This window comes from Meles meles, chromosome 17 (assembly GCF_922984935.1).
Source record: "Meles meles chromosome 17, mMelMel3.1 paternal haplotype, whole genome shotgun sequence".
Lineage (NCBI taxonomy): Eukaryota > Metazoa > Chordata > Mammalia > Carnivora > Mustelidae > Meles > Meles meles.
This window is the reverse complement of record NC_060082.1, coordinates 29,749,065-29,773,312: the sequence shown is the minus strand read 5'-3', so window position 1 is coordinate 29,773,312 and position 24,248 is coordinate 29,749,065. Positions and strand designations below refer to the sequence as shown.

The following is a 24,248-nucleotide window of genomic DNA, read 5'->3' as shown; positions in this document are numbered from 1 at the left end:
AGAGCGTGGGATTTACGGCCTCTGGCTGGCCGCTGCCTTCGCCGTCCGCTGGGAGGAAGGTCCGTGAGGCGGCGGCAGCGACGGCGGCCGGAGAAGGAGGCGACGGCGACGGGAGGGGAGCGCGGAGGAGGGGCCGGGCCGCCGGCGGCCTGGGAGCCGCAGTGATTTTGACGTTTTCCTGCGCTCGGTCTCCGGCGGCCCCCGACCAGGCTGCGCCGGGGGACCGAGGGCGCCCCCGTCCCGCGCGCCTGGCTCGTACCTTGACTCGCCGGGGCCCGAGGGGGTCTCCCCGCTCCGAGGGAAGGGAGGCGGGAGCGTGCGGGCACCGCGATGGCGGGGACATTTTCCACAACGTGATTGTTAAAGCCTCCCCCCCCTTAAAATTCCGGGCCCTTCCAGCCTCCCCCCTCCCCCCAAGCCCGTGTGACTAAACGGAGACAAAGGGGAGGCGGCCTCGCTCACACGCGCGCTCGCGGGGCGGGTGGCTCGGCGGGGCGCGCGGACGGACGGACGGACGGACGCTGCGCCGTCACATTCCTATGCCCGGGAAGAGCGGCGGCGGCGGCTCCCGCGGGAGGCGGCAGGCTCGCGGCGCGGACAGCTGAGCTTCTCCTCCCCGGTCGCCGCCCGGGCGGGCCTCGCCCCGGCCCCGATGGTTTGAGCTCTTCCCTCCTCCCCTCCCGACCCCCGCGGCGGCGAGGCCACACCATGTGAAGGTTAGAGCCCGGACATCCCGAGGAGCCGCCGTGAAAGATGGGGGATGTTGCAGACCCCCGGGAGATGAGAAAGACTTTCATTGTTCCAGCCATCAAGCCCTTTGACCACTATGATTTCTCCAGGGCCAAAATCGCCTGCAATCTGGCCTGGCTGGTGGCCAAAGCCTTTGGAACAGGTAGGTGGTGTCTTCTCTTCCCTCTTCCTCCTCAGGATGTACACATGCCGGGTTTTTGTTTCCGATCATCGGATCCCCCTCCGTGTCTTCTCGCCCAGGTTCAGGAAGATGATGGGGGACTGGGAAGATAAGAAAGAAAAGAGAAATAAAGAAGCTTTGGTCTTAAATCAAGTGCCCTTGGTTAGGTGGGATTTACCCATATTTCTTTCATTGGATAGCAAACGTGTTTTCTTTTTTCAGTGAGCTATTTTGTCATGTTTTTACATAGGGTGGTTTTATTTTGTGGTATTTTCCTCATTCCTCATGCATTTCCCCCTCAGTCATAATTGTGATTACACCACCAAGAAATTTGAGTTGGTTTCTTTATTATTGGAAGACGGTGGATGGCACATAGTACTGTATTGATTTTGACATTTGTAATGATGGCTGCTGTTCAGACTCCGTAGAATGTAAGGTGGCCTGTGTCGAAGTACAGTGTTAATTTTGGTTGTCATTCTTAAAGCCTGTATCATCCTTCCATACACATTCCTGGCTCTATTAAGCCATTTATTTAATAACCAATATTTAGCTTGCTGATTGTGGGGTGCCATTTTCATTTCCTATTATCAGTGAGACATATTCCTTTTGCCAGACGTATTTTGGCCTCATAAATTAAGAGAAACAAACAGTGCCTACTATGGGATTTTTTTTTTTTAATAGAGTTTTTTTGAGGGCATGTGCTGTTGACACAGATTGTACAGTGCAGTGGCAATTAAACATTCTCTCCGTTACCCAGTCTTTGCAAAATAACAGGAAAAGGGCCTCCTGTTGTAATTCCTTAGTGTTTGCTTTCGGAGCCCATGTTGTAGAGCTCTGAAAAAATTAGAGAGCTTTTCATAGGAAGATGCTGGTGTAAGGAAATTTTGTCTGGTAACTTTAAGAATCATTTTGTAAGATTTCTGTGCCCTGGTTAATAAATTTTAGATGTGTAAAATATTTGTAAAAAAAGTTTCTTAGTATTTGCAGACTTTTCTCCAGATGTTAAATGTAAGGTTTTTTTGTTTGTTTGTTTTTAATGTTGTTTGTGGGAGGAGAATGGCTTCTTTCCACTTTGAAGACTGAAAATATGGGAGTTAATGGTTTAATTGATTCTTAAACACCATAACAATGTTTTCAGAGCTGCACATGTTGGTTAACTAGCAAATGAATCTCAGTGTTTGGAAGATTGTTTGCACTAGTTTGAGGGAAACTTTAACATGATTTTATGTTTATGACAACTTTTGTTTAAATTCTTGTACTTTAATAATGAAGTAGATGTTAAGGTCTTAAAACTGGCATTAGGAGTAAGTATAATTAAAACTCATTTTGAGATAATTTACATTTTAAAGATTTATTTGGAACTCAATGTGTGGAGTAACACATAGGAGGAAGCATGAAGTGTCAGTGTGTTTTTATTTTCTGGCAGCACTGATATCAGCAGTGAGAGAGATGTATTTTGGTTTTAATATAAGCAGCATACTAAAGCTAATATCCATTTGGAGGAGAAATGAAGCTATTTAAGTATTTAGAAAAGATAGAGGGAAATTTATGTAATGACCTACATGGAAAAGCAATGTGTACAAAATGGAAGGAAGAGGGAACAACAAAAAATATTTTCTTTCCTTCTGAAACTGAGAGGATGCTTATAGTACAAGATGTCAAAATGTTGCCCTTGATTCACAAAGGCTACTAACCAGAAAATGGCCTACTTTCTGGATTTGTGTCAGGCAAGTTAGCTAGATTCTGGACTATTTGGTGCGGCACACATATTGAACACCATTGAAGAAGAAAGGAAGTGAAAGGAATCTAGTATCAGTGGAATCTGTCGTGTGCTGGGCGCTGTGCTAGATGCTTGGCATTACACTGTACGTTAGAGATTCACAGCAACTTTGTGATATTCGTAGTTTCTTCCCCATTTCCCCCAGGGCACAGAGAGGTTAAACAACTTTCCTACTATCACATTTTTAGTAAGGGCAGAGATACGTTTTCACTTGACTGGCTCCCAGGGGTATGGCGTTGGTGGAGGCAGGGCAAACCTGCTACATACTCAGTTCTTAAATACATTGCTTCATTTATTCCTACAGGTAGGAATAACCCTCGAGGTAGATACTGTTCTCATTTTGCAGATGAGCGAACAAGTTCAGAGCTTTTAATTTGTTTAAGGTGAAACATCTGGCAGGTGGTGGATTCTGCATGCCAGCTCAGGTCTTTATAACTCTGAGATCTTTGCTCTTTACACCACTCTGCAGAGTGTGAAAGATGTGCACATAGTACCTGTTAGAAGTCTTATTTATTTATTTAACGAGTGGGCAGATCTTTTTTTTTTTTTAAAGCTTTTATTTATTTATTTGACAGGCAGAGATCACAAGTAGGCAGAGAGGCAGGTGGAGAGAGAGGGGGAAGCAGGTTTCTTGCTGAGCAGAGAGGCCCATGTGGGGCTCGATCCCAGGACCCTGGGATCATGACCTGAGCCGAAGGCAGAGGCTTTAACCCACTGAGCCACCTAGATGCCCCAAGTGGGCAGATCTTAACACACTCTCAGATGGTTTAGATGAGTATTGTTGGTACTTGGTTACATTTGCTTTGGCAACAGTTGGAATGGATAAAAAGATCATACTCAAAATGCATGAGAACCAAACTTAGAAGGCCTTAAGAGGGTAACTTAGTAACAAAACTCAATACATTATTGAGAATGTTATGTTTGTGCATTTTATTCTTTAATCAACAACGTTTCAAAGGTTGTTCTGTTCACTCCACATTTATATGGAGTGAATAGAGAAAAAGTAAGGTTTCGTTTCTTTTGATGTAAATATTCTTCATTTGCTGTAGATACTTAAGCAGCAAGTGTTAATAGACAACATATTTCAAAGGTATTACCTAATGGTATTCAGTTAATAATTCAAAAAAATAGCCTAACTTTGTTTTGATTTACTAAAATCACTTAAAAGATTTATTTATGTATTTGAGAGAGTTGGAGAGCTCATGAAGCAGGGAGAGGGGCAGAGGGAGAGAGAGAATCCTAAGCAGACTCCTTGCTGGGTGCAGGGTTCCATGAAGGGCTCGATCCCAGGACTCTGAGATCATGTCCTGAACCGAAATCACGAGTCAGAAGCCCAGCTAACTGCGCCCCTGTACCTATCACTTTAAATGACTTTTTCAACACATACACTTCTAAAATTTACTACTTTTTAATATATCAAAAATTAGGAAGATTCTCATAGAAAAAGGACTAAATCAATACCCGAAGACCCTATATATCATCGTTAAAGAAGTGATTTTAGTGGGGCACCTGAGTGGCTCATTCAGTTGGGCTTCCGAATCCTTATTTCAGCTCCGATCATGATCTCAGGATCCTGGGACAAAGTCCTGCACCTAGGGCTCCCCACTCAGCAGGCAGTCTGCTTGTCTCCTTCTTCCTCTGTTCCTTCCCCTGCTTGTGGTGCAGTTGCTCTTTATCTTTCTCCTAAATAATAATCCTTCCCCCCCCCCAAAAAAAGATAGCTAGAAATTAATGATGGGTGTAGAATGAAGTTATTGAACCGTACAAAAGAAATAAAGCACTAATATTGCAATACCTAGAAAGCAGATGAAATGTTTACTTTATTCAAAGTCTTACGTCGGAAGCTTTGAGTCATGTTCTCATTACACTAAAAATATTCCAAATAGCCCAAATCTTAAGAGCTTACTTTGTAGAAGAATGCAGATACAGTTTTGATCAAATGAAGAATAAGTTTGTTTAGATGAATTTTAATAAACAGATGCTCATTACTTGAAGCACATTGCAAAAGAGGAAGTTAAGCTATGTTGTCTCTACTGTATTTGAACAGCTTAACCCATTTAAGCAATGATATTGCTGAGTTTGCTTTCAGTGTTCTGTTCCTTTAAATCTTATAGGGAAAATGGTGGATATAAAACCTCTTTATGAAATTCTTGAATTTGGAGTTCTTAACATGGGATTTAAGGCCAACTTCCCAGTGTTAGTCTATCATTTCAACTTTATCAACTATTATTCTTTTTTTTTTTCTTTACATCATTCTCCTCTTCATACCATTTTCTATTATAAATATACCTTGTTACATTTCTTTGTAGGTCTGAACACATTTTGCTATCAAAATCCTATGTTCGCTCTGACTTAGGCATGTGGGAAAGTTGTGATGACAATGGGTAGCATTGTGGGTAAGAAAGACCAATAGCAGAGAGGCAAGTTTGGGAAGTTATCGCAGGAGTTCAAGCAGATATCAAGAAAGCTTATTGTAGAGTGGAAATGATAATAAAGCTGCTAATATTTATTAAGTACTTGCTGTGTATCAAGCACTTTGCATGTCATATGATTTTAATTCTCGTGACAGCTTTAAGAGGTAGAAACTATTAATCATTCCTATTTTACTGATGAGGAGAATGAAGCTCAGAGGTTTAGGAACTCATCCAAAGCCACTCAGTTTATGGAGCTGGGATCTGAACTTGGGAAATCTGACTTCAGTCTATTCTGTTAACCACTGTACTATATGAGGAGAAGTGAAATTAATGGAAAACAGGGAAAAGGTAGAAAAAATGTTGCAGTTATAATCCCTTGCGTTTCTAAATGACTGAATTCGGGGTACTTGGGAAATGGTTGAAATAAAAAGGTAATATATAAAAGGATGAGGTCACCTGAGGTTTTAAGTAGGATGAGGTTACCTGATGTTTTGAGACTTAGTGACTGGGAGGATGAATCACTATGCCATTGGCAGAGATAGAGAAAGCAGCACGTTGTAATGGGACGTCAGCTTTGTTTTTGAAACCTTGAACATGATGTATTGACCAAATATCTAATCTGAGAAACTTAATGAAGTCGATAGCTAAAAAACGTAGGTATATAGTATAGTTGGGAAGTTGAGGCTAGAAATAATGTGCACAGAGTCTTCAGTGCATCAAATGCAACTGAAATTGTAGTAGATGTGAGGGTGCCAGAATTTAGGGTAGTGAATACTTAACAATGTTTTGGGGGGAGCCCTGGGGAAAAAGGAGGCAGAATTAAAAGTGATCAGAGACTTAGGCAGGGAATTAAGAAAGTTTAATAATACTGAGGCCCTGGAAGGAAAAATTTCAAGGGGATGGTCTTATTATGTAGTCAAACACTACAGGTTTTTATTTTATTTTTATTTTTTAAAAGATTTTATTTTTTTTAAAGTAGTCTCTACACCGAACGTGGGGTCACACTCTCAACCCTAAGATCAAGAGTTGCATGCTCTTCTGATTGAGCCAGCCAGGCACCCCTACAGGTGTTTAAACCATGCCATTCTTTTAAGAATTTATGCTCTAGTAAGGGAGATGTGATGCATGTGTAACTATAGTAGAGTTCAGGAAATGTATAAGAGCCATGTAACTGGGACAGTGATATGGAGAGGGAGGGAGAAGTAGTGGATGGGCAGAGAGGACACTCTCAGCCTCAGTGAACTGTGAAGGAAGACCTCTGAAGTGGAGGTGGTAGTTAGATGACCCTGAAGGGAGTCAAGCTGAATGGGAAGTAGGCATTGTAGGCGGAGAAGATAGTATGTGTGCAGGCATGGAGTTTTGAAACCAAGGTAGTGTTAGTGGAACAATAGACCAGTAGGTTTAAAGGAGGTTTATGTAATGAAATAGTGGGGGATCCAGCTTGAAAGGCAAATTGGAACACCATTGTTTGAAGAGCCAGTTTAAGGAATTTGGCAATTATTTTGTAGATAAATTATTCTAAGCACATTGGATTAAAAAAAAACCTGCTATGATGAATTTCTTGAACACATTCTTTGTGCTAAGTACAGTTTTGAACATTTTTTAATTGTCAGTTTTTTTAAAATTCCAAGAACATCCTATTAAAGTGGATACCATTTTATTTCTTCCATTATAAATAACTAAAGCAAGATTTCCAACCACAGTACAATTGGCTGGCCAATTTGTTGTGGAGGGCCATGCTCTGCGTTGTAGGATTTTGGCAGCATCCCTGGCCTCTACTCACTAGTTGACAGTATTCTCCACTCTCAGTTCCACTCCAGCTGTGACAACCAAGAATGTCTCTGGACCTTGCCCATGTCTCCTGGGGGGCAGAATGACCCCAACTTGAGAACCATTGCTCTGAAGGTTGTAAGATTCACCTGCGATTTAAAAAAGGTTTTTGTACATTAAAGTCCAAGTTAATTGTAAGAACACATCCTGATTTCAGACGTATTCAAATGGAAGACAAGAATTCAGGAAATTAGGTAGTTTGCTCTTTTTGTTAATAAGGAAACAGATTTAAATAACTTGCCTTTATCATCCAGCTTGTAAGTGATTGTAAGTAGTGGAACCACAGTTGGAGTCTAATCCTTTATGATACTAAAATTTGCATTTTAACCTTTGTATTATATGCTTTCTGTAGTGCATTACAGTTACAGTATAGTACTGAAAGTGAAGGCATAAAGAACACATGGAAACCTTTCAAATATAAGTCTTAAATTTGTTTTGCAGAATTTGAAAGTATATTTAATCTTTCTTTTATTTGATAAATTAGTACAGGGATAGAAAATATATTTAACATTGGTGTGTCATTTCAGAGTCTCCCCCCATCCCCAGCGAATCTAGTTTTCCATGTAGACTAGCTATTGGACCTTTTTGATAGGTAAATTACTAATACTTAAATAATTACACATTTATTAATAGTGACAGGCTTGATGCTTTAGCTCAGATAACAGTTGTTTTCATTTATGATACTTAGCACTTTCCATCCTAAGCTTTGCACAGTTTTCCCTTCTTAAATGTTGACTTTTCATCAACATAATGTTTTAGGTTTAAGTCCTATATAGTAGTATCTTTCCAGTTCTCTTGTTACTATTTGCTTCTTTTTATTTTCTGGGGTATTTTCCTGAAGTACTCTTCATTCCCCTACTTGCTGAAGAGTCATGATAATAAACATACACTGCTTTGAGTTCTGTAGAAGAAAAATAAATTGCAGAGTGTTAGGATTTATCAGTCTCACACTTTGGCTACCTTAAGATATTCTGTTTCCCTTTGTAGAATGGGATTATATTCTTACAATAATTTCAAAGACTTTTTATTAAAAATATTTTTCACTACAAACTAGACAACATAAGACAGAGACTAGGCATACGGTAATAGAGAGGCCACTGAGCTCTTTCTGTAATCCTTACAGCTGTACTCTGCTGTGTTATGCCTAGTAAGGTTTATGAAGTATCTCTGTCCTATTTTCTTTAGATAAAGGGATGGAGTTTCAGTTAATAGAAATATCCATTAATCTCCCCACTCCATATTTCACAAACATAGGCTCCTGGGAATGTATGCGTATGATCTTAAAAAGTTATTTTGAATGTGCTCTTTCCTTCACACCATTTTCTGTCTCTAAAATAGGAATTGCATGCAGATTCTAAGTACTTTAGGCTCTTGGAATAAAATACATTTGATAAAACTTTTGAAATATTTTAAAAGACATTTGTCCTTAACAAATGTAAGTTTCAAAGTACAGTTGACACTTAAACAACATGAATTTGAACTGCATGGATCCATGTATACACTTTTTTTTTTCTCCAAGAAATATATTGAATCATTTTTTTGAAGTATGTGATCATTTGAAAAAGCTTATAGATGAACTGTGTAGCCTGGAAGTGGTGAAAAAAATGAAGGAAAGTTAGGTATTATTGTGAGAATACAGTATATAATAAATATAACATGCAAAATGTGTTATCAACTGTCTATGTTATCAGTAAGGCGTCTGGTTGACAGTAGGCTATTAAGAGTCAGGTATTGGGGGAGGCAGAAGTTATATGCAGGTTTTTGACTGCTTGGGCCATGGAGTTGGCACTCCTAACCGCCTGGTTTGTTTGATAGTCAGCTGTAGATAGCTTTATTTTTTTCTGCTGGCATTTTCTACTACTCTCAAGATTCTCTTTTTCAGCTGTCTTGTTGTTTTCCCTTCTCTTTTTTTAAGATATTCTAATAAAGGAATTGCTGAGCCTGTTAATTTTTCTCTAATTCATAGTTTTGTAGAACTTTGTAATGTAACAAATTTTGAAACAGCAGAAATAATTCTTTTTCTAATGACCTCCTTTTTTTATATAGATACTAGAAATTTTGATTAAAAGATCTTGAAAATTTGCTTTTTGACACAAAAATAGTTTTTGAATAGGTGAGACAGGTACAGATTGAAAACTCAAAAGGTATATGAGTATATGAGGATTGATCTAGAAAAAAATCTTACCATCTGGACGCAGAGCTACTCAGTTTGTTTTAAGTTAGGTGACATCATCAGAAACCTGTTTTTTAAAAGAGCTCTTGGAGTACATTAAAAATGATTAAATTTGGTGGCGGGGGGGATCTGGGTGGCTCGGTGAAGCGTCTAACTCTTGGTTTTGGCTCAGGGTTGTGAGATGAGATCAAGCGTAAGATTCTCTTTGTCCCTCTTTGCTCCTCCTACCCCCAACACTGTCTCTCTCAACCTTTTTTTTTTAAAGATTTTATTCATTTGTCATAGGGAGAGAGAGAGAGAGAAAGCACAAGCAGGGGGAGTGGCAGGCAGAAGGAGATGCAGGCTTCCTGCCCAGCAAGGAGCCCGAGGGACTGGGATCATAACCTGAGCTGAAGGCAGATGCTCAACCAACTGAGCCAGCCAGGCGGCCTTCTCTCTCTCACTCTTAAAAAAAAATTAAAAAGGTAAATTTTATGTTATGTATATTTTACCACATTTTAAAAAAAAAGTATTTCTTGGAAGTAGAAAATGTACTGGAGGGAGGTCAAGAGTTACAAAGAAGGAAATAATTAGGAAGCTATAGCCCAGGTGGGAGATGGTAACACCTTGAATTTGGATAGTGGCAGTGGATATGGAAAAAGGGGGTGAATGTAAAAGTTAAGACTTGGTGACTGATTGGACATGTGAAAGCAAAGATGAGAGTGGGGGAGGGTGTTGAGATTACTTCTGTTTACTGAGAAAGGGCACAGTAGAAGAGAGCCATGTGGAAGAGAGTTGTGTGTATGGAAGAGAGTTGTGTGTATGTATGTGTGAGAAGACAGCATTGAATTTGAGGAATATCTAAAATGGTGGTGTGTGCATTAGGCCCTTGAAAATTCATATGTTGAATTTAGAAGACCTCTGGGATGATACACATAAGAGGTTATAAAAAAAAGTGAGTAACTGCCAGTCACTTTGAGGGAAAGTATGGAGGAGAGAGAAGGGGACCCAAGACAGGAGAACCATCAAAGGAGCCAGACTGAGAGAAGCCAGGGAGGACAAAAGCCAGCCAGGCAAGTGTAGAATCTCAAGCACAGGGAAGAGAACATTGAGATGGAGGAGAATAAGGTACAGCTGTGACAGATTAAGCAGGAAGTCTCATAAAACTCTATTGGATTGGGGCGCCTGGGTGGCTCAGTGGATTAAAGCCTCTGCCTTCGGCTCAGGTCATGATCCCAGGGTCCTGGGATTGAGCCCCGTATCTGGCTCCCTGTGAGGTGGCAAGCCTGCTTCCCTTCCTCTTTCTCTGCCTGCCTCTCTGCCTACTTGTGATCGCTGTCTGTCTGTCAAATAAATAAGTAAAATCTTAAAAAAAAAAACTCTATTGGATTTAGCAGTGATGAAATTATTAATGACGTGGCTGAGAACATATTGAGGGGAATGTAGAGGCAGAACCATGACCAGAGTAGGTTGAGAGTTAATGGGAGACCGTGTCAAAGTATCTTCACTTGTAGTAGCAGAAAATCCATCTCAAATTGGCTTATAGTACAGAGGATTTATTGGCTTGCATAACTGAAAAAGTTCTGAGGCAGGATGAGCTTTTGATCTGATTTGATCAAGGATCCAGTTCCATTTCTTAGTGATTCCCTTAGCTCTGCCCTTCTTGTGTGAGTTTCATTCTTCCAATGTCCTCTCTCTGTGGAAGCAAATGGCTGTGGTAGGTGTAGGCCTCACATCCACATATCACAGTATTCAGAGCTCGTTCCTAATCACTGAATGGACATTCTGTATTCTCTTTTTTCTTTCTCTTTAAACAAAGCCATTTGATTTTAGAAGATACCAAATATGTGCAGTGACAATAAACTTTGATGTACTCTTCATCCAACCTCCATGACCATCAGCTCATAGCCAATCTTGATTTATCAGTTACACTGATTTTTTCCTAGCCACACTGATTATTTGAAGCAAATCCCAGACATTGTATCATTTCATCTATAACTATTTTTGTATATATCTTCAAAGTCAGGAACTCTTTTTTTAAACATAACCATGGTATTGCCATCATCGCAGCACTGCCTGTCACAGCACTCTGTATCATCAGTGTTAGGATTTCTCGGGTTGTCGCATGAATCTTTGTTTTTATTTATTTATTTTGCTTTATAGTTCATTTGTTCCAGTCAGTATCCAAATAAGGGTCATATTTTATAATTGGTTGATATGTCTAAGTGTGGTTTTTTGTGTTTTCTTTTTTAAATATTTAGGCTTCTCCTACATCTCATTCTGTCTTGCTTGCCTTTAGTTACTGGAGAGAGTATTTACAGTTGTTTGTCCTTTAAAATTTCCTATAGTCTGGATCTCTGTGGTATTTTTTAGCAGGTTTCTTAAATGTATTATTTTTTTTTAAGATTTTATTTATTTATTTGACAGAGATGACAGGCAGGCAGAGAGGCAGGCAGAGAGAGGGGGGAAGCAGGCTCCCCACTGAGCGGAGAGCCTGATGTGGGGCTTGATCCCAGGACCCTGGGATCATGACCCAAGCCAAAGGCAGAGGCTTTAACCCACTGAGCCACCCAGGTGCCCCTAGCAGGTTTCTTATATTAGCAGTTAATTCTATAGGATTGTATAGATTGAAGTTTAATTATTTTTTGGCATACTTCACACGTGGTGCATATTTCTACCAGGAGGCCCTTAATGTCTAGTTAACTCTCTGACTGTCATGATTTTATTTATTAGTTGGAAAGCTCCTTTAAAAAGAAACTTTTCTTTGTCAAGTGTATGGTTATCCTACGTGGGAAATTACCTTAATGAATGGTAGCCTTCAAGTGTACTACCAGGCAAACTACTCCAGAGGTCACAGAAAAGAAGAGCTCACATATAAAAGGGCTCATATGATTTAAAGTGCTTAAATCATATGGTTTGTTAAATCAATTTACAGTGAAAAGCAAGGAGAAAAAGATGAGGTAAGTTAACATATTTAAGATAGAACGCAAGCAGGGAGAAAGAACTGTGCTCCCTGAATCCTGCAGTGTACAGTGTTTTTATGTCCATTTCTTTCTGCTACATTAGCCTTCCCTAATGATGATGGTATGGTCACAAGGACCAGAGTTGAAGTTTGAACAAAGAAGCCCATAGTGACACATAGGCCAGTGATACACACTTGTATCAGAGAGACCCCAGGAACAAGCATGTCTGCTACAGCTGTAGCTTAACCATAAGCCTGATGAATAGCCATGGGTTTTGTGTTGCTTGGTCAGAGGACATATAGGCCAGAATGGGTGTCACCAGTGGGTGGCCAAATTAAGGACTCAACAGATATTAAGTATTCATGTATATTTAGTGTTCACTGCCTCTTGTTTGTTTAGTCTCATGCATATTCAATATGTCATGAATATTAAGTGCCTAGATACCTCATGAATACTAGGTATCTTTTGGGGGTTTTTTCATCCCGTATGTTTAATATACACATTAACCACTTCCTTTTATTTAACACATTCTTTGGGTTCTGTGTTTAACAAACTTCTTGCTTACTAGTGCTTATCTATACTTTCACCTATATTTTAAAAACCACAAACTTACTCTTTTATAATTGAATAGAATAGAAAGTAACAGTACATTACACTGAGATACAGGGAAGGAAGGACAAATAGTATGTTCTTCCTTTCATTGGGGACGGGAATTGCACAAAACTGAGTGGATCACTGGCCCCCCAGAAACTGAAAGGGTAAAGAATGGGGAGAAAACCATTCTCAGTAGTGACCAGAATGTACAAAGGCAAAGGTTCTATATTGAAAGGGTGTGTGATTGTTAGGAACTGAATGTGGCTAGCAGGGATGCCTAATACAAAGTGGTGGGAAGGGACAGGATTACTTCTTCCGTCTAAGGTCCGAGGGAGGATTTTAATCCATTTTTTAAAAAGGATTTTTTAGAGAGAGAGTGCAGAAGCAGGGGAGGGGCAGTGGGAGAGGGAGAAGCAGGCTCCTTGCAGCCTGATACAGGGCTCGATCCCAGGACCCTGGGATCATGACCTGAGCTGAAGGCAGGCACTTAACCAGCTAAGCCACCCAGGTGCCCTGAGGATTTTAATCCTTGAAGGTGCTGAAAGTCATTGAAAACCCAAAGGTTTCATGGTGGTGTGTAACATCAAATTTACTATGGCAAATAAGCAAATTCTGGCTGTAGGAAAGTATGGTTTGAAATAGGGACAGGAGTGGATGTGTGAAGACGATGAGAACTAAATAAGGTAATTCACATGAGAAACACCTATAGCCTGGACCTGGGAGATGTGAGTTGAGACTGTGGGAAGGGGATGGATTTTATCTGGGGCCTGAGGAGGAAGGAGGCATTAATGATGACTGCTAGGTTTCTGGCTTGTGCAACTAGATGGGTGCTGGTGTCATTCATCGATGTGGGGAATGCTGGAAGATGGTCAGATTTAGGGGAAAAGACTGATTTGGGGCATTTTTAGGTTTCATAACTTTCAATGTAATTTCAAATATGTAACAGTAGTATAAAGATCTCTGGAGTACCCTTTAGCCAGATTTACCCATTGTTAACATTTTGTCCCTTTATCATTTTCTCTTTCGCACCCTCCCACATAAACACATGTGTAAGTATGTATATGTACTTGCATATATGCATAATATTTTCTGAACTGTTTGAGAATGTATGAGAGACATTGTGTTCCCTACCCCTAAATACTCCAGTCTGTGTCCTAAAATGAAGGATCCGTTTCTTCTATATAATCTCAGTAAAATTATAAAAATCAGGAAACAACTTTGCTATGATATTATCTACTTCACAGTCCAAATTCAAATTTGCCAATTGTCTTAATGACATTATTGCTTTCTTTTCCCCTCATTCCAAGATCTAGTCCAGGATCAACGCATTGCAGTTAACTTGTCTCTTTAGTCTCCTTAAACGGGAATAGTTCTTTGGTCTGTCTTTGTTGTTCATGATATTACCACTTTTAAAGATTGGGCACCCTGGGGCACTTGGGTGCCTCAGTGGGTTAAAGCCTCTGCCTTCGGCTCAGGTCATGATCCCAGGGTCCTGGGATCGAGCCCCGCATCGGGCTCTCTGCTCGGCGGGGATCCTGCTTCTTCCTCTCTCTGCCTGCCTCTCTGTATACTTGTGATCTCTGTCTGTCAAATAAATAAATAAATAAAATCTTAAAAAAAAAAAAAAAAAAAAAGATTGAGCACCCTGAGCTGCATGCTGAGCTGGGCCTCTGGATTCTTCCCTAGGCATGGTGTTAGCTCTTGCCACACTTCCTTCACTCTGTGGTACAACCAGCCAGTTCTCTGCAGGGGCTGACTGGGCTGCCTCCCCTCTTGTGTTCTTATAGCCTGCTCTGGAGCGTGGGCTCTTATATAGCAGCTGTCCCCTCTGTCTTTGATCCGAATGACTGGGATGATAATGAGATCCTGCGATGGGTGCTGGCGCTGGAAGTGTCCCAACAAGAATACCCAGACACTATGAAGAAAAACAAAGTGCGCAGAGACCTACCTGCTCCCAGACAAGGATTGGTGGCAATCCAGACACTGGAGACCATTTCCTAGCCCACTCCTCCTCCTGCCATCTTCTTTGGCTTTCTTTTTTCTTGTCCTTTTCCTTTCCCTTTCTTCCCTTCCTTGGCATCTGACCCACCCTTGCACCCCCTCTCATCACTGCTGCCATCACCACCTGTTTCCACCAACAGACATACCCTTGTCACCCCCGTCTAGAGCTCCATACCTGCATTGCACAGGGACTTGGGCAAGAGTGCCTGGGAGGCACCTAGAGACAAAAGAGTTGGCATCTAGGCAGCCACAGAGGAGAGATGGAAGCCAGATGGAATTTCCTTACTCTCCATTCTTCCTAAGATTGAACAGTTTGACATCCTCCCTAATATATAATGATGCTAGGGAGGTTGGTGGGGCAGAGGGAGAGGAAAGAAGTAGGAAATTTCTTCTCTTAGTGCTCCATAAGATATGAGCCCACAATTTGATTTTTTTCTTTCATTAAAATTTTTGTCTTACAGGGACACCTGGGTGGCTCAGATGGTTAGGGTCTGCCTTCGGCTCAGGTCATGATCTCCAGATCCTGGGATCGAGCTCCAAGTCAGGTTCCCAGCTCAGCCGGGGTCTTCTCCCTCTGCCTCTGCCTCTGCACCTGCCTCTGCACCTGCCTGTGCTTTCTGTCTCTGTGTCTCTCTCAAATGAATGAAAAACAAAATTAAAGTTTTTGTTTTATAAATACAGTAGACCAGTTGTTTTATAGAATGTCAATTTGGATTTGTCTAAAGAGTCTTCTGGATTAAAATTAGGCAAATTTGGCAGAATTACCTCAGAAGAGATGCTATATCCTCAGTAACTTATATCAGGAGACAGATAATGTTTGTTTTGGTATTGGTGATGTTAGCTTTGATCAGTTGGTTAAAGTGGTATCCGCCATGTTTCTGCACCATAAAATTATTATTCCATTTTGAGTTGATAATTTATGGGAGATGAATTGAAATATCCTGTTCATCAAACTTTTATCTGCCATTTTAGCATACAGTAATGATTCTTGCTTGTCAATTATTACTATTGATTATTACTATTATTTTTTCCCATTTATTAATTGATGTTCTACAACTAGAAAGAGGTTTTTCTTCCTTCTCTTTTGCGAGTTTTTCATTTATATCAGGATGGACTCATTGATTCTTGTTTTATTCAGTGGGTTATAATCTTTTATTATCATTATTTTGATGTTCATATTGTCCCAGATTTGGCCAGTGGAATCGCCTTTCATCTGGATCCTGTGTCCTTCTGACATGGCCCCATCATTTGGTGGCATTTTCTTTCTTTTTGGCACATGTGTACAACACCCCCCTCCCCCGCCCCATACATACAAAGACACTCTTAGCTCATCTTGTACTTTGTCTTCTCCAGCTCTGGAAATTGCTGTTTCTTTCCTTTTAGTGAAAAACCAAGATATAGATCCTAGGTTTATTGCTTCTGGGGGTTCGCAGACAGAGCTAGGGAAAACACACATAACATAAAGTACATCTATTTCTTTCTCTGTATATAGACCGATATAAAACACCCATGTGTTCATAATGATGCTTTGCATTTTAGTTCAACACCAGAGTTCATTCTAGTCTTTCCTATATTTGTAACTCCCCTTGTCAGTAAAAGCTTGGCACCCATTTTGAATTTGAGGTTTCTTTGTGACATCCAAGTGAAGAGTTGAGTAGGCTAGCTGGCTTATAAGGATCTGGGACTCAGAAGAGGTACTTTAGTCTCGCAGGGTAGTGGGAGGAGTGGAGGAGGTAATTTAAGCTCAGGAATGCTGAACAGCACTTAATACATCATTTGGTAAGCGGAAGGGTAGAGGGAGTTCACTTTTAATTGGCATCTCATCTGAAGGCAAAGCTCTATGGTTAGGTACTTTATGTTGTTTTAGTAAACATTTGAGTGCCTGCTATGTTCCAGGCACTGTTTTAGGTGCCAGTGACACGGGATGGAACAATATCCTGCTCTTCTTGAGGTTACATTATAGTGGAAAGAGGCAGAAATAAACATACATATTATAGAATAGTATTAACTGTTATATAGATGATTAAAATAAGATGACTGATTGGGTGGTCAGGGAAGGTATATCTGAGGAGATAACATTTAGTTGAGATCAGAATGGAATGAGCTATCTATGTGAAGGTTCGAGAGAGAACATTAGAAGCAGAAGGAATAGCTGGTGTAGAGGCCAAAAGGCACAAACTAGGCATGCTGTAGCAACAGGAAGACTTGGATGTCTGGAGCATAGTGGGCCATTGGGAGAGGGGAGATGGGGTAGAAGAAGGAGGAGCTGAGTCACATCTGCAGAATATATGGAGAAACTTGAACTCAGAGAAATTAATTACTATACTCAAAATCCTGTAGCAAGTAACTGGTAAAATTCAGACTCTTCTTTTTAAATCCAAAACCCGTGCTTTCAAAAAGCCCCAGTTTTCCCCACTATATCGTGCTGCCTCCTAAAGGTAGTGAATGTAGGTTAACTGAAAGGAGGTTTGGTTTTGAAGGTTTTACTTCTTTGCAGAAGAGTGGCCTGGGGAGATAACGCTAAAGTATATATGTATGTATGTATTTTAAGATTTTATTTATTTATTTGATACACAGAGAGATAGATCACAAGTAGGTAGAATAGCAGGCAGAGAGAAGGGGGAAGAAGGCTCCCTGCTGAGCAGAGAGCCTTATGCGGGGGCTTGATCTCAGGACCCTGAGATCATGACCTGAGCCAAAGGCAGAGGCTTAACCCACTGAGCTACCCAGGTGCTCCTACAGTCTTTAAAGACAGGTACAAGGAATGCATTTTGATGACTAGCACAGAATCTGGGAGTTGAGGGAAGGTTTGAAATATTAGACTCCTTTTAGGACAGGGCTAATGACTAACATTTTTAAAAAATAAACTAAAGTTTGTTGGAGGGGCGGGGGGTGGGACAGATGGGGTGGCTGGGTGATGGACATTGGGGAGCATATGTGCTATGGTGAGCACTGTGAATTGTGTAAGACTGATGAATCACAGACCTGTATCCCTGAAATAAATAATACATTATATGTTAATTAAAAAATAAAAAACTACATTTTCATTTATTTATTAGATATATATTGAGCGTTTACCATGTACTAGGCATTAAGTTAGGAGTTGGGAATTTATATCCTGGTGAATAAGACAGACATGGTCCTTGCCCTTTGGTCATGTATAAGGATACATCTTTGTCAAAAGTGGGTTTTAAAAATATTTCCATTTTCATAGGTAAAAAATGACTCATAACTTTCTCTGATACTGATACTATTGTTTTTTTCCATGTTGTTGACAATTTTCATGTCTTGGTTAATTTCAAGTTCAAGGTTTATGTCTTATTTTCAGTTGGAGTTTTTCAAACTCACTAGTTCTCTCTCAGTAATTGTTTTAGAGATAATTTTTTTTAGATTTAGAAAATTTAGGCAATATTCCCGTGACCAAGCATGGTGATATTTCTGAAATGCATTCCCCTCTTACCTCTCTACCCTTCATTGTTTTAAAGAAATCTATATCTTTTGCTGGTATATGTATGCAACTACTAACTAACCCATCTTTATAGAAAATTGCCTTGAGCAATTCACTGTCTACTCCCTTTACTTGTACTTCAAGCATTTCAGGTGATTGTTAATTTCAAAACTTAGATCTATAATAACAGGATTTATAATAACATGATTAAGGTAGGTTCTGCTTAAGTCCTGGTACACAAGAAAAACTTGTCTCTTATCCTTTGCAATTTTAGGAGTGGAGTTTCACTCATCCATTCCTTATGCATTAATTTCTTAACTTTTGTGTTCTGGAGGTGAAGGAGAAGGTGAAACCTCTTATCTTTGATTTTTGTCTGTTTTCTAAAATGCTCTTTCAGCTTATTTGTTTCACAATGTGATACAATTTCAAACTTAAACGAGTTTTGGATAGTTGGCAAAATGAAGTCTTGTTTTAAGCCATGTTTAGTGCTTGAAGACTTGTTTTTGAAAGTGACTTATTTTGTAATACTTACTCTGCAGCTTTGCATTCTTTAGGGGGTGGAAAAATCTGTTTTAGGCCCTTTTTTTTGGTCATATTTGTGAAACATTCTTTGGCTTGTTATGGATCCTTTCTTTTTTTTTTTCTTTTTTTGCTTTAGGATCTTTTTAAAACATGCACTTTCATATCTTAGGTTTGTAGGTATGCCGTAATAAAATGGAAACAGCCCTTCAGCTGTATCTTCCATCTTCTAACCTGGTGATCTTGGCAAACCATTGTTATTTTTTAAGATATTTAGCTAGGTGATTTCGAGCTAGGACTCTGCATTTATCAAATATGTGCCCTTGGCAAGATAATCTTTCTTAGGTTCCTTATCTTTAAAATGGGGACAAGAGAATTGTTACTATTGCATGATAGAAGGCATGTTTAGGACAGTGTCTTGACACATAAATGTCCTTAGTAAGTATTCGTATATTCCTAATTCCTAATATATATTTGCATTTTGTCTGATTGTCTAACACTTTTACCAGGCTGTTAAAAAGATCAGTATGAGAATGGATATAAAAGCAATAAATGAATGTTAGGTGGATGTACAGGTATGGTAGAGAAGTTTGTAATCCTGGAAATTAACAGTCACTTTTCTTTGCATGATTTATGTTCAGATACCAAGTCACCTGTATTAGTCATTTTTTTATTGTTACAGGAAATAAAACTCCATTAGGCCTATATCTTATAATAGTTATCTTAAAATCAAATAATTTCTCTATTAGAGTTGTTCTACTAAATAACTTCTATATAGTTCCTATGATACTAAGTTTAATTTACCAACACTGTATTCTGTAGTTTATACCTGGGGTGAGGGAGCTGTTAAGTTTAAGGCTGGTTCACTATTGGTTAAGGTAGCTATGAAGGAGGAAAAGTGTTTTTAATTATTAAATGAGGATGATATTTTTAGGTGTCACCAGAATCCCAAATTGATATATCTACTCTTGACCTCTTTCCAGAGTCCTATATCCCCAGCTGCTTTTTGGATATTTTTGCTGTCATTTTAAATCAGCATTTCTAAAACTGAGTTTATGATCTTGCATCCAGAATTAGTGCTTCCTTTGATTTTCTTTTTTCTATTAATGTTATCACTGTTTCCCAGGTAACCCAGGCCTAATGGTCTTTGCCATCTTCACCCCCTCCCTTTGCATTATTTCTGGGTCTTTTGGGGTTTGTATTAAGTAATCCTTTATGTCTTTTACTTCTTGATTTTCACACTTCATTTCCTTACCTTTATAGTCTATGTCTGATTTTCACCACTGTCAGTATTGAAGACCAGATTAATTATCCCCAAACATCATTCTATTTTTTTTTAATTTTATTTATTTGTTTGAGAGAGAGAGAGTGAGAGTGAGTATTTGAGCAGGGAGAGGAACGGAGGGAGAAGTAGACTCCCCACTGAATGATGAGCCTGACATGGGACTTCATCCCAGGACCCTGAGGTCATGACCTGAGCCAAAGTCAGGTGCTCAACCAACTGAGCCACCCAGGCAACCGCCACCCTCAACATCATTCTTAATGTGTCACTCTTCTCCTTTTAAACAGTAAGCAATTCCTTGTTACTGTATAAAGCCTTCATGTTTAAAAGAGATACTACTTTTGTCTTACCGCCTCCCTCCCATTCCAGCTTTACTGCTCACTCTTATCTTACATGAACCCTTTCCTCCACCCAAATTGTTGAATTTGGTGTGTCTTCACATCTTCTCTTTCTCTCCCTGGCTCTCCCCTTCTGTTTAGATACTCTTTATTATTTATTTATTTATTTTGGCTAAATAAATTCTGCCTATTCTTCCTATCCTTTTTCTTAACATAGAAGTCATCTCAGCCCACTATGATGCTGCTTGCTTTGACTTTTAAGCACTTAATTGTTCATTTAGAACAATTGTTCATTTAGCAATTCATTTCTTTCACTTGATGCCTATTCATTCATTGTTTCTGAATTGCTTAACTTCATTTGTCTGTCTAGTCTTCTTGTAGATTATTGACTTCTTGAAGGTGGGGATTATTTCTAACTCCTTGAATTTCTCCAGAACCATGATGGTATATAAAATGAACAGTGCAATCATTACTGTAATAATGTTTGATGAAAAAATGTTTTTTAAAGATTTATTTATTTATTTTAGAGAGAGGGCGTGTGTATGCATGTGTGTGGGAGTAGGGGCAGAGGGAGAAAATCTTTGAGCAGACTCCCCACTGAGTGTGGGGCTCAGTCTCATGACCCATGAGGTCATGACCTGAGCCAAAACCAAAAGTCAGTTAACCCACTGAGCCAACCAGGCACCACTGGTGAAAATATTTTTCTAAATAATAAAAGCTCTTTAAAAACTTTAGGGTGAGAATTGCTGAGGAGTATATTAATATTTTGTGAATATATTTTTAAAATGCTCACTTTGATCAGTACTGTGACTTATTTTGAGCTTGTATTAAAGCTGTCTATTCAGAACCCTCCTAATATCAGTGTTTGGGGTTGTCTGGCTTTGAAACCTCACTTTTCAAAGAGAAGGCAGGCAAGGGACTGGCTAGGTGTCACGCCAGAGCTATCAGTTCCTATGGTTGTAGCTCCACGGTAGCTTGTAACTTAGATGCCTGCCTTTCCTTTTGGAAGACAAACCTCATTCTTACATTGGCTTTGGTTAAGAGCACAGAGCTCAGCTAAGGAGTGGGAGGAAGAGGAAGAGATTCAAGGTAGAAAAGACAAGAAAACTTGTAAAACAGTGAGAAGTATTTTCTTTGTTGCTTTTTTGGTAATCTGGCTGCCATCAGATATAAAAGCAGCTCCTAAGGGTGTTCTAGAAGTAGACCTTGAGAGAGTAGGGCTTGACATTCTTCAAGGGAAATGGCTGGCAGAAAAGAAACTGAGAAGAATTTGTTTTCTTTCACATGTCCCATTTATAAACTCTCCTTTCTGTATCTCCATTTCTGTGTCAGTTGGGTGTCCTGGAGGGCTTCTTGGGGTAGGATGGTGAGTGGTAAGGTGAGGGTAGTAGTGATTTACTAGGTGAAGGAATTTTTAAGAGTAGTTCTCCCCTGAACTATAATTGTAACGGTTTGTAAATACCTTCAGCAGGCTAAGCAAGAAGGGCAAGAGACCAGAGACCCTGAGACAGAGGGACAGACTAAGTTAGGCAGTTTTTGTTTTGCAAGTGCTTAGCTGTACAATTTTGGGCAAATGATCTTATGCTGCCATTTGGCAAGGGCTTGCATTTCCCCTGCAGTATCCGTTACAGTGCATTTTCTGGTTGACTACTTGAATGTGAGGGCATTCACTGAAATTAGTTTTTAGGAATCTTTTAGCACATTCTATGGATTTGAGTATGCATGTGAGAAAACTTTCCTCAGAGGCACTGGATTTAGAAAACTTTTCTCCTTGTTTCCTTTGTAGTCCCTTTTTAGATTATACTTGGAACAGTATCTTCTGTAAAGGAGATTTCTATCTCCTTATTCTAAATTATCTGCCAAGCTCTAATAAATTATCTTATTAGCTAAAGGGTTATTGTTATTTTTAAAAGGAATCTTCTGTGACATAATAATTATTAAATAAATTGTGTTTCTTTTATAAACATATCCTAAGAATTTTTTTCATCTTAATCTTTATAGAAAATGTGCCAGAGGAACTTCGAGAACCATTTTACACTGATCAGTATGATCAGGAACACATCAAACCTCCTGTTGTGAATTTGCTTCTATCAGCTGAACTATACTGTCGTGCTGGGAGTCTCATTCTCAAGAGTGATGCTGCAAAACCCCTTTTGGGCCATGATGCTGTAATCCAGGCTTTAGCACAGAAAGGTCTGTATGTCACTGACCAAGAAAAACTGGTAACTGAACGAGATCTCCACAAGAAACCCATACAGATGGTGAGTCTTTATTTATTCAGCAGTACTTTTTTTGAAGTGCATACCTTTGAGTGTGAATTGTATTATAAAATGGAGGGAAATATGTTTTGAAATTGGATTGTCATCTCTGCCTAGAGTTTAAAGACTGTCATTTTCTTATAAACCTCGTTTCCACATGAAGGAAGATTTTAATAAACTATTTTGGAAAGCTTGGTGCCATTCTAATACTCAGGAGAAACAATTACATTCTTTCTAGCTCCTTTGAAGTGATTTTTACTTAATTTAAAAACTTATTTTTTCTGTCATAGAGACTATCTAGAAGAGATAGGAAGTGTATACTTGATTTTATCCTCATTAGGAAAAAAGATGAGATTTTTGTGTTCATTTACATGCTAGAATGACCTCTTGGTAAATTTCTGCATATCATATGTTTTAGTTTATTTAATAACTATTAGTTCATTCTTGTGAATGAAGGGCTCTAAGCCGTGACAAGCATTCAGGACCTTTGTCCTTATAGTCTCTGGAGACAAATCTAAGGTTTGGGTTCATCATATACTGCTTCATTCTGATGTACTACATTAGCTTAAGTTCACATTAAGTTCACAAAATGCTGAGCATCATCAAGAATGGTATTAGAAGGAAAGAAAGATTTGCACATTTGATTAAATCATGCTCTTACGTGAGACTAGTTGTAGTAGGGGAGAGATATATGTAGAAGAATGTATGTAGAAATATACGAAATCATGAAGTTGAAGAAGGATGAATGAAAATTATTTTACCAAATCTAGTACTAAATGAAGTGATGACCTACTTTCTGCCTATTTTCCTTCTTTAAAAAAAAAAAACAACAACTATTGGTTATGAGAAATAGGGAATAATATCTCAAGAAAAATTTAGTTAATGAATGTATAGATTAATAATAAAATTACTAAAGATAACTAAGAATGTTTATTATCACATAGGAGATTTTCAGCTTTCATTGATGGCTTTAAATTCACCTTATGGTTACCCTCTGATTTTTCGATGTCTGCTTTGGATGGGTATCATATATGTGAATGGTTTGCCAACTGCAGGGCTAGCAGAATTCTATTTAGGTGTCCTAGTAGTATTTCACTTTCAACCTCTCTAGAATCACTGCACTGGTTGGATGCTGCAGCTGCGATTATTTTTGCTTCCATTATTTCAAGGCCAAGTAGATTGTTATAAAGCACATCACTGACTTCGTGAATCTGTGTTTGCTTAGTAGCTGCTCTTTCAGATACAGTTAGATCCTTTAGGTAACATGTTGTCTATTTCAGGTCCTCTTTAAGAAGAAACAAACTTAACTTTTTCGGGATTATTTTCCTAGTGCAGTTTGGTGCATGTAAGATAAAATATGAAGATACTTGTAGAATTAATTAAAAAGTGAGGGGTTTGGAAAACAGCTAGTAACGTTACTCTTGGTTTCTTTCGCACTATATTTGATCCTGTGATAGCTTTGAATATATTTAAATTTGATTGTAGGAAATGGTATTTAAAGACCATGATTTAAGTGATGCAGAATTACTCTTTGTCTGGTTCTGACTTCTTTCGGTGGGTTTTAGAATCCTTCATGTTTGACTACCTCATCTTCACCCTTTTCAGAGTCACTTTTATTGACCTGTGCTTTATGTCTATACTTTCAGCTTTTGTCACAGTTTGATTTAAAGCTTCTCAATTGCTGTGAAATTTTGATTGTATAATATTATTAATATTATATTACAGTTTTCAAAAACCTATATGAGAACATTTCTCAGAG

General features: G+C 39.1%; 1 protein-coding gene across 4 annotated transcripts in view; it reads left to right on the top strand.

The window, feature by feature from the left end:
- The first annotated feature begins 744 nt into the window (after positions 1-744).
- The window catches only part of CAMSAP2 (calmodulin regulated spectrin associated protein family member 2), a 110,501-nt gene continuing 86,997 nt past the window's right edge, over positions 745-24,248 (top strand). For all 4 annotated transcript variants that reach the window (XM_045982645.1, XM_045982644.1, XM_045982643.1 and 1 more), the window contains exons 1-2: positions 745-892; positions 22,233-22,492. In XM_045982645.1, the coding sequence (XP_045838601.1) occupies positions 754-892; positions 22,233-22,492 (399 nt within the window). In that variant the 5' untranslated portion in view covers positions 745-753. The remainder of the gene's footprint in view (positions 893-22,232; positions 22,493-24,248) is intronic.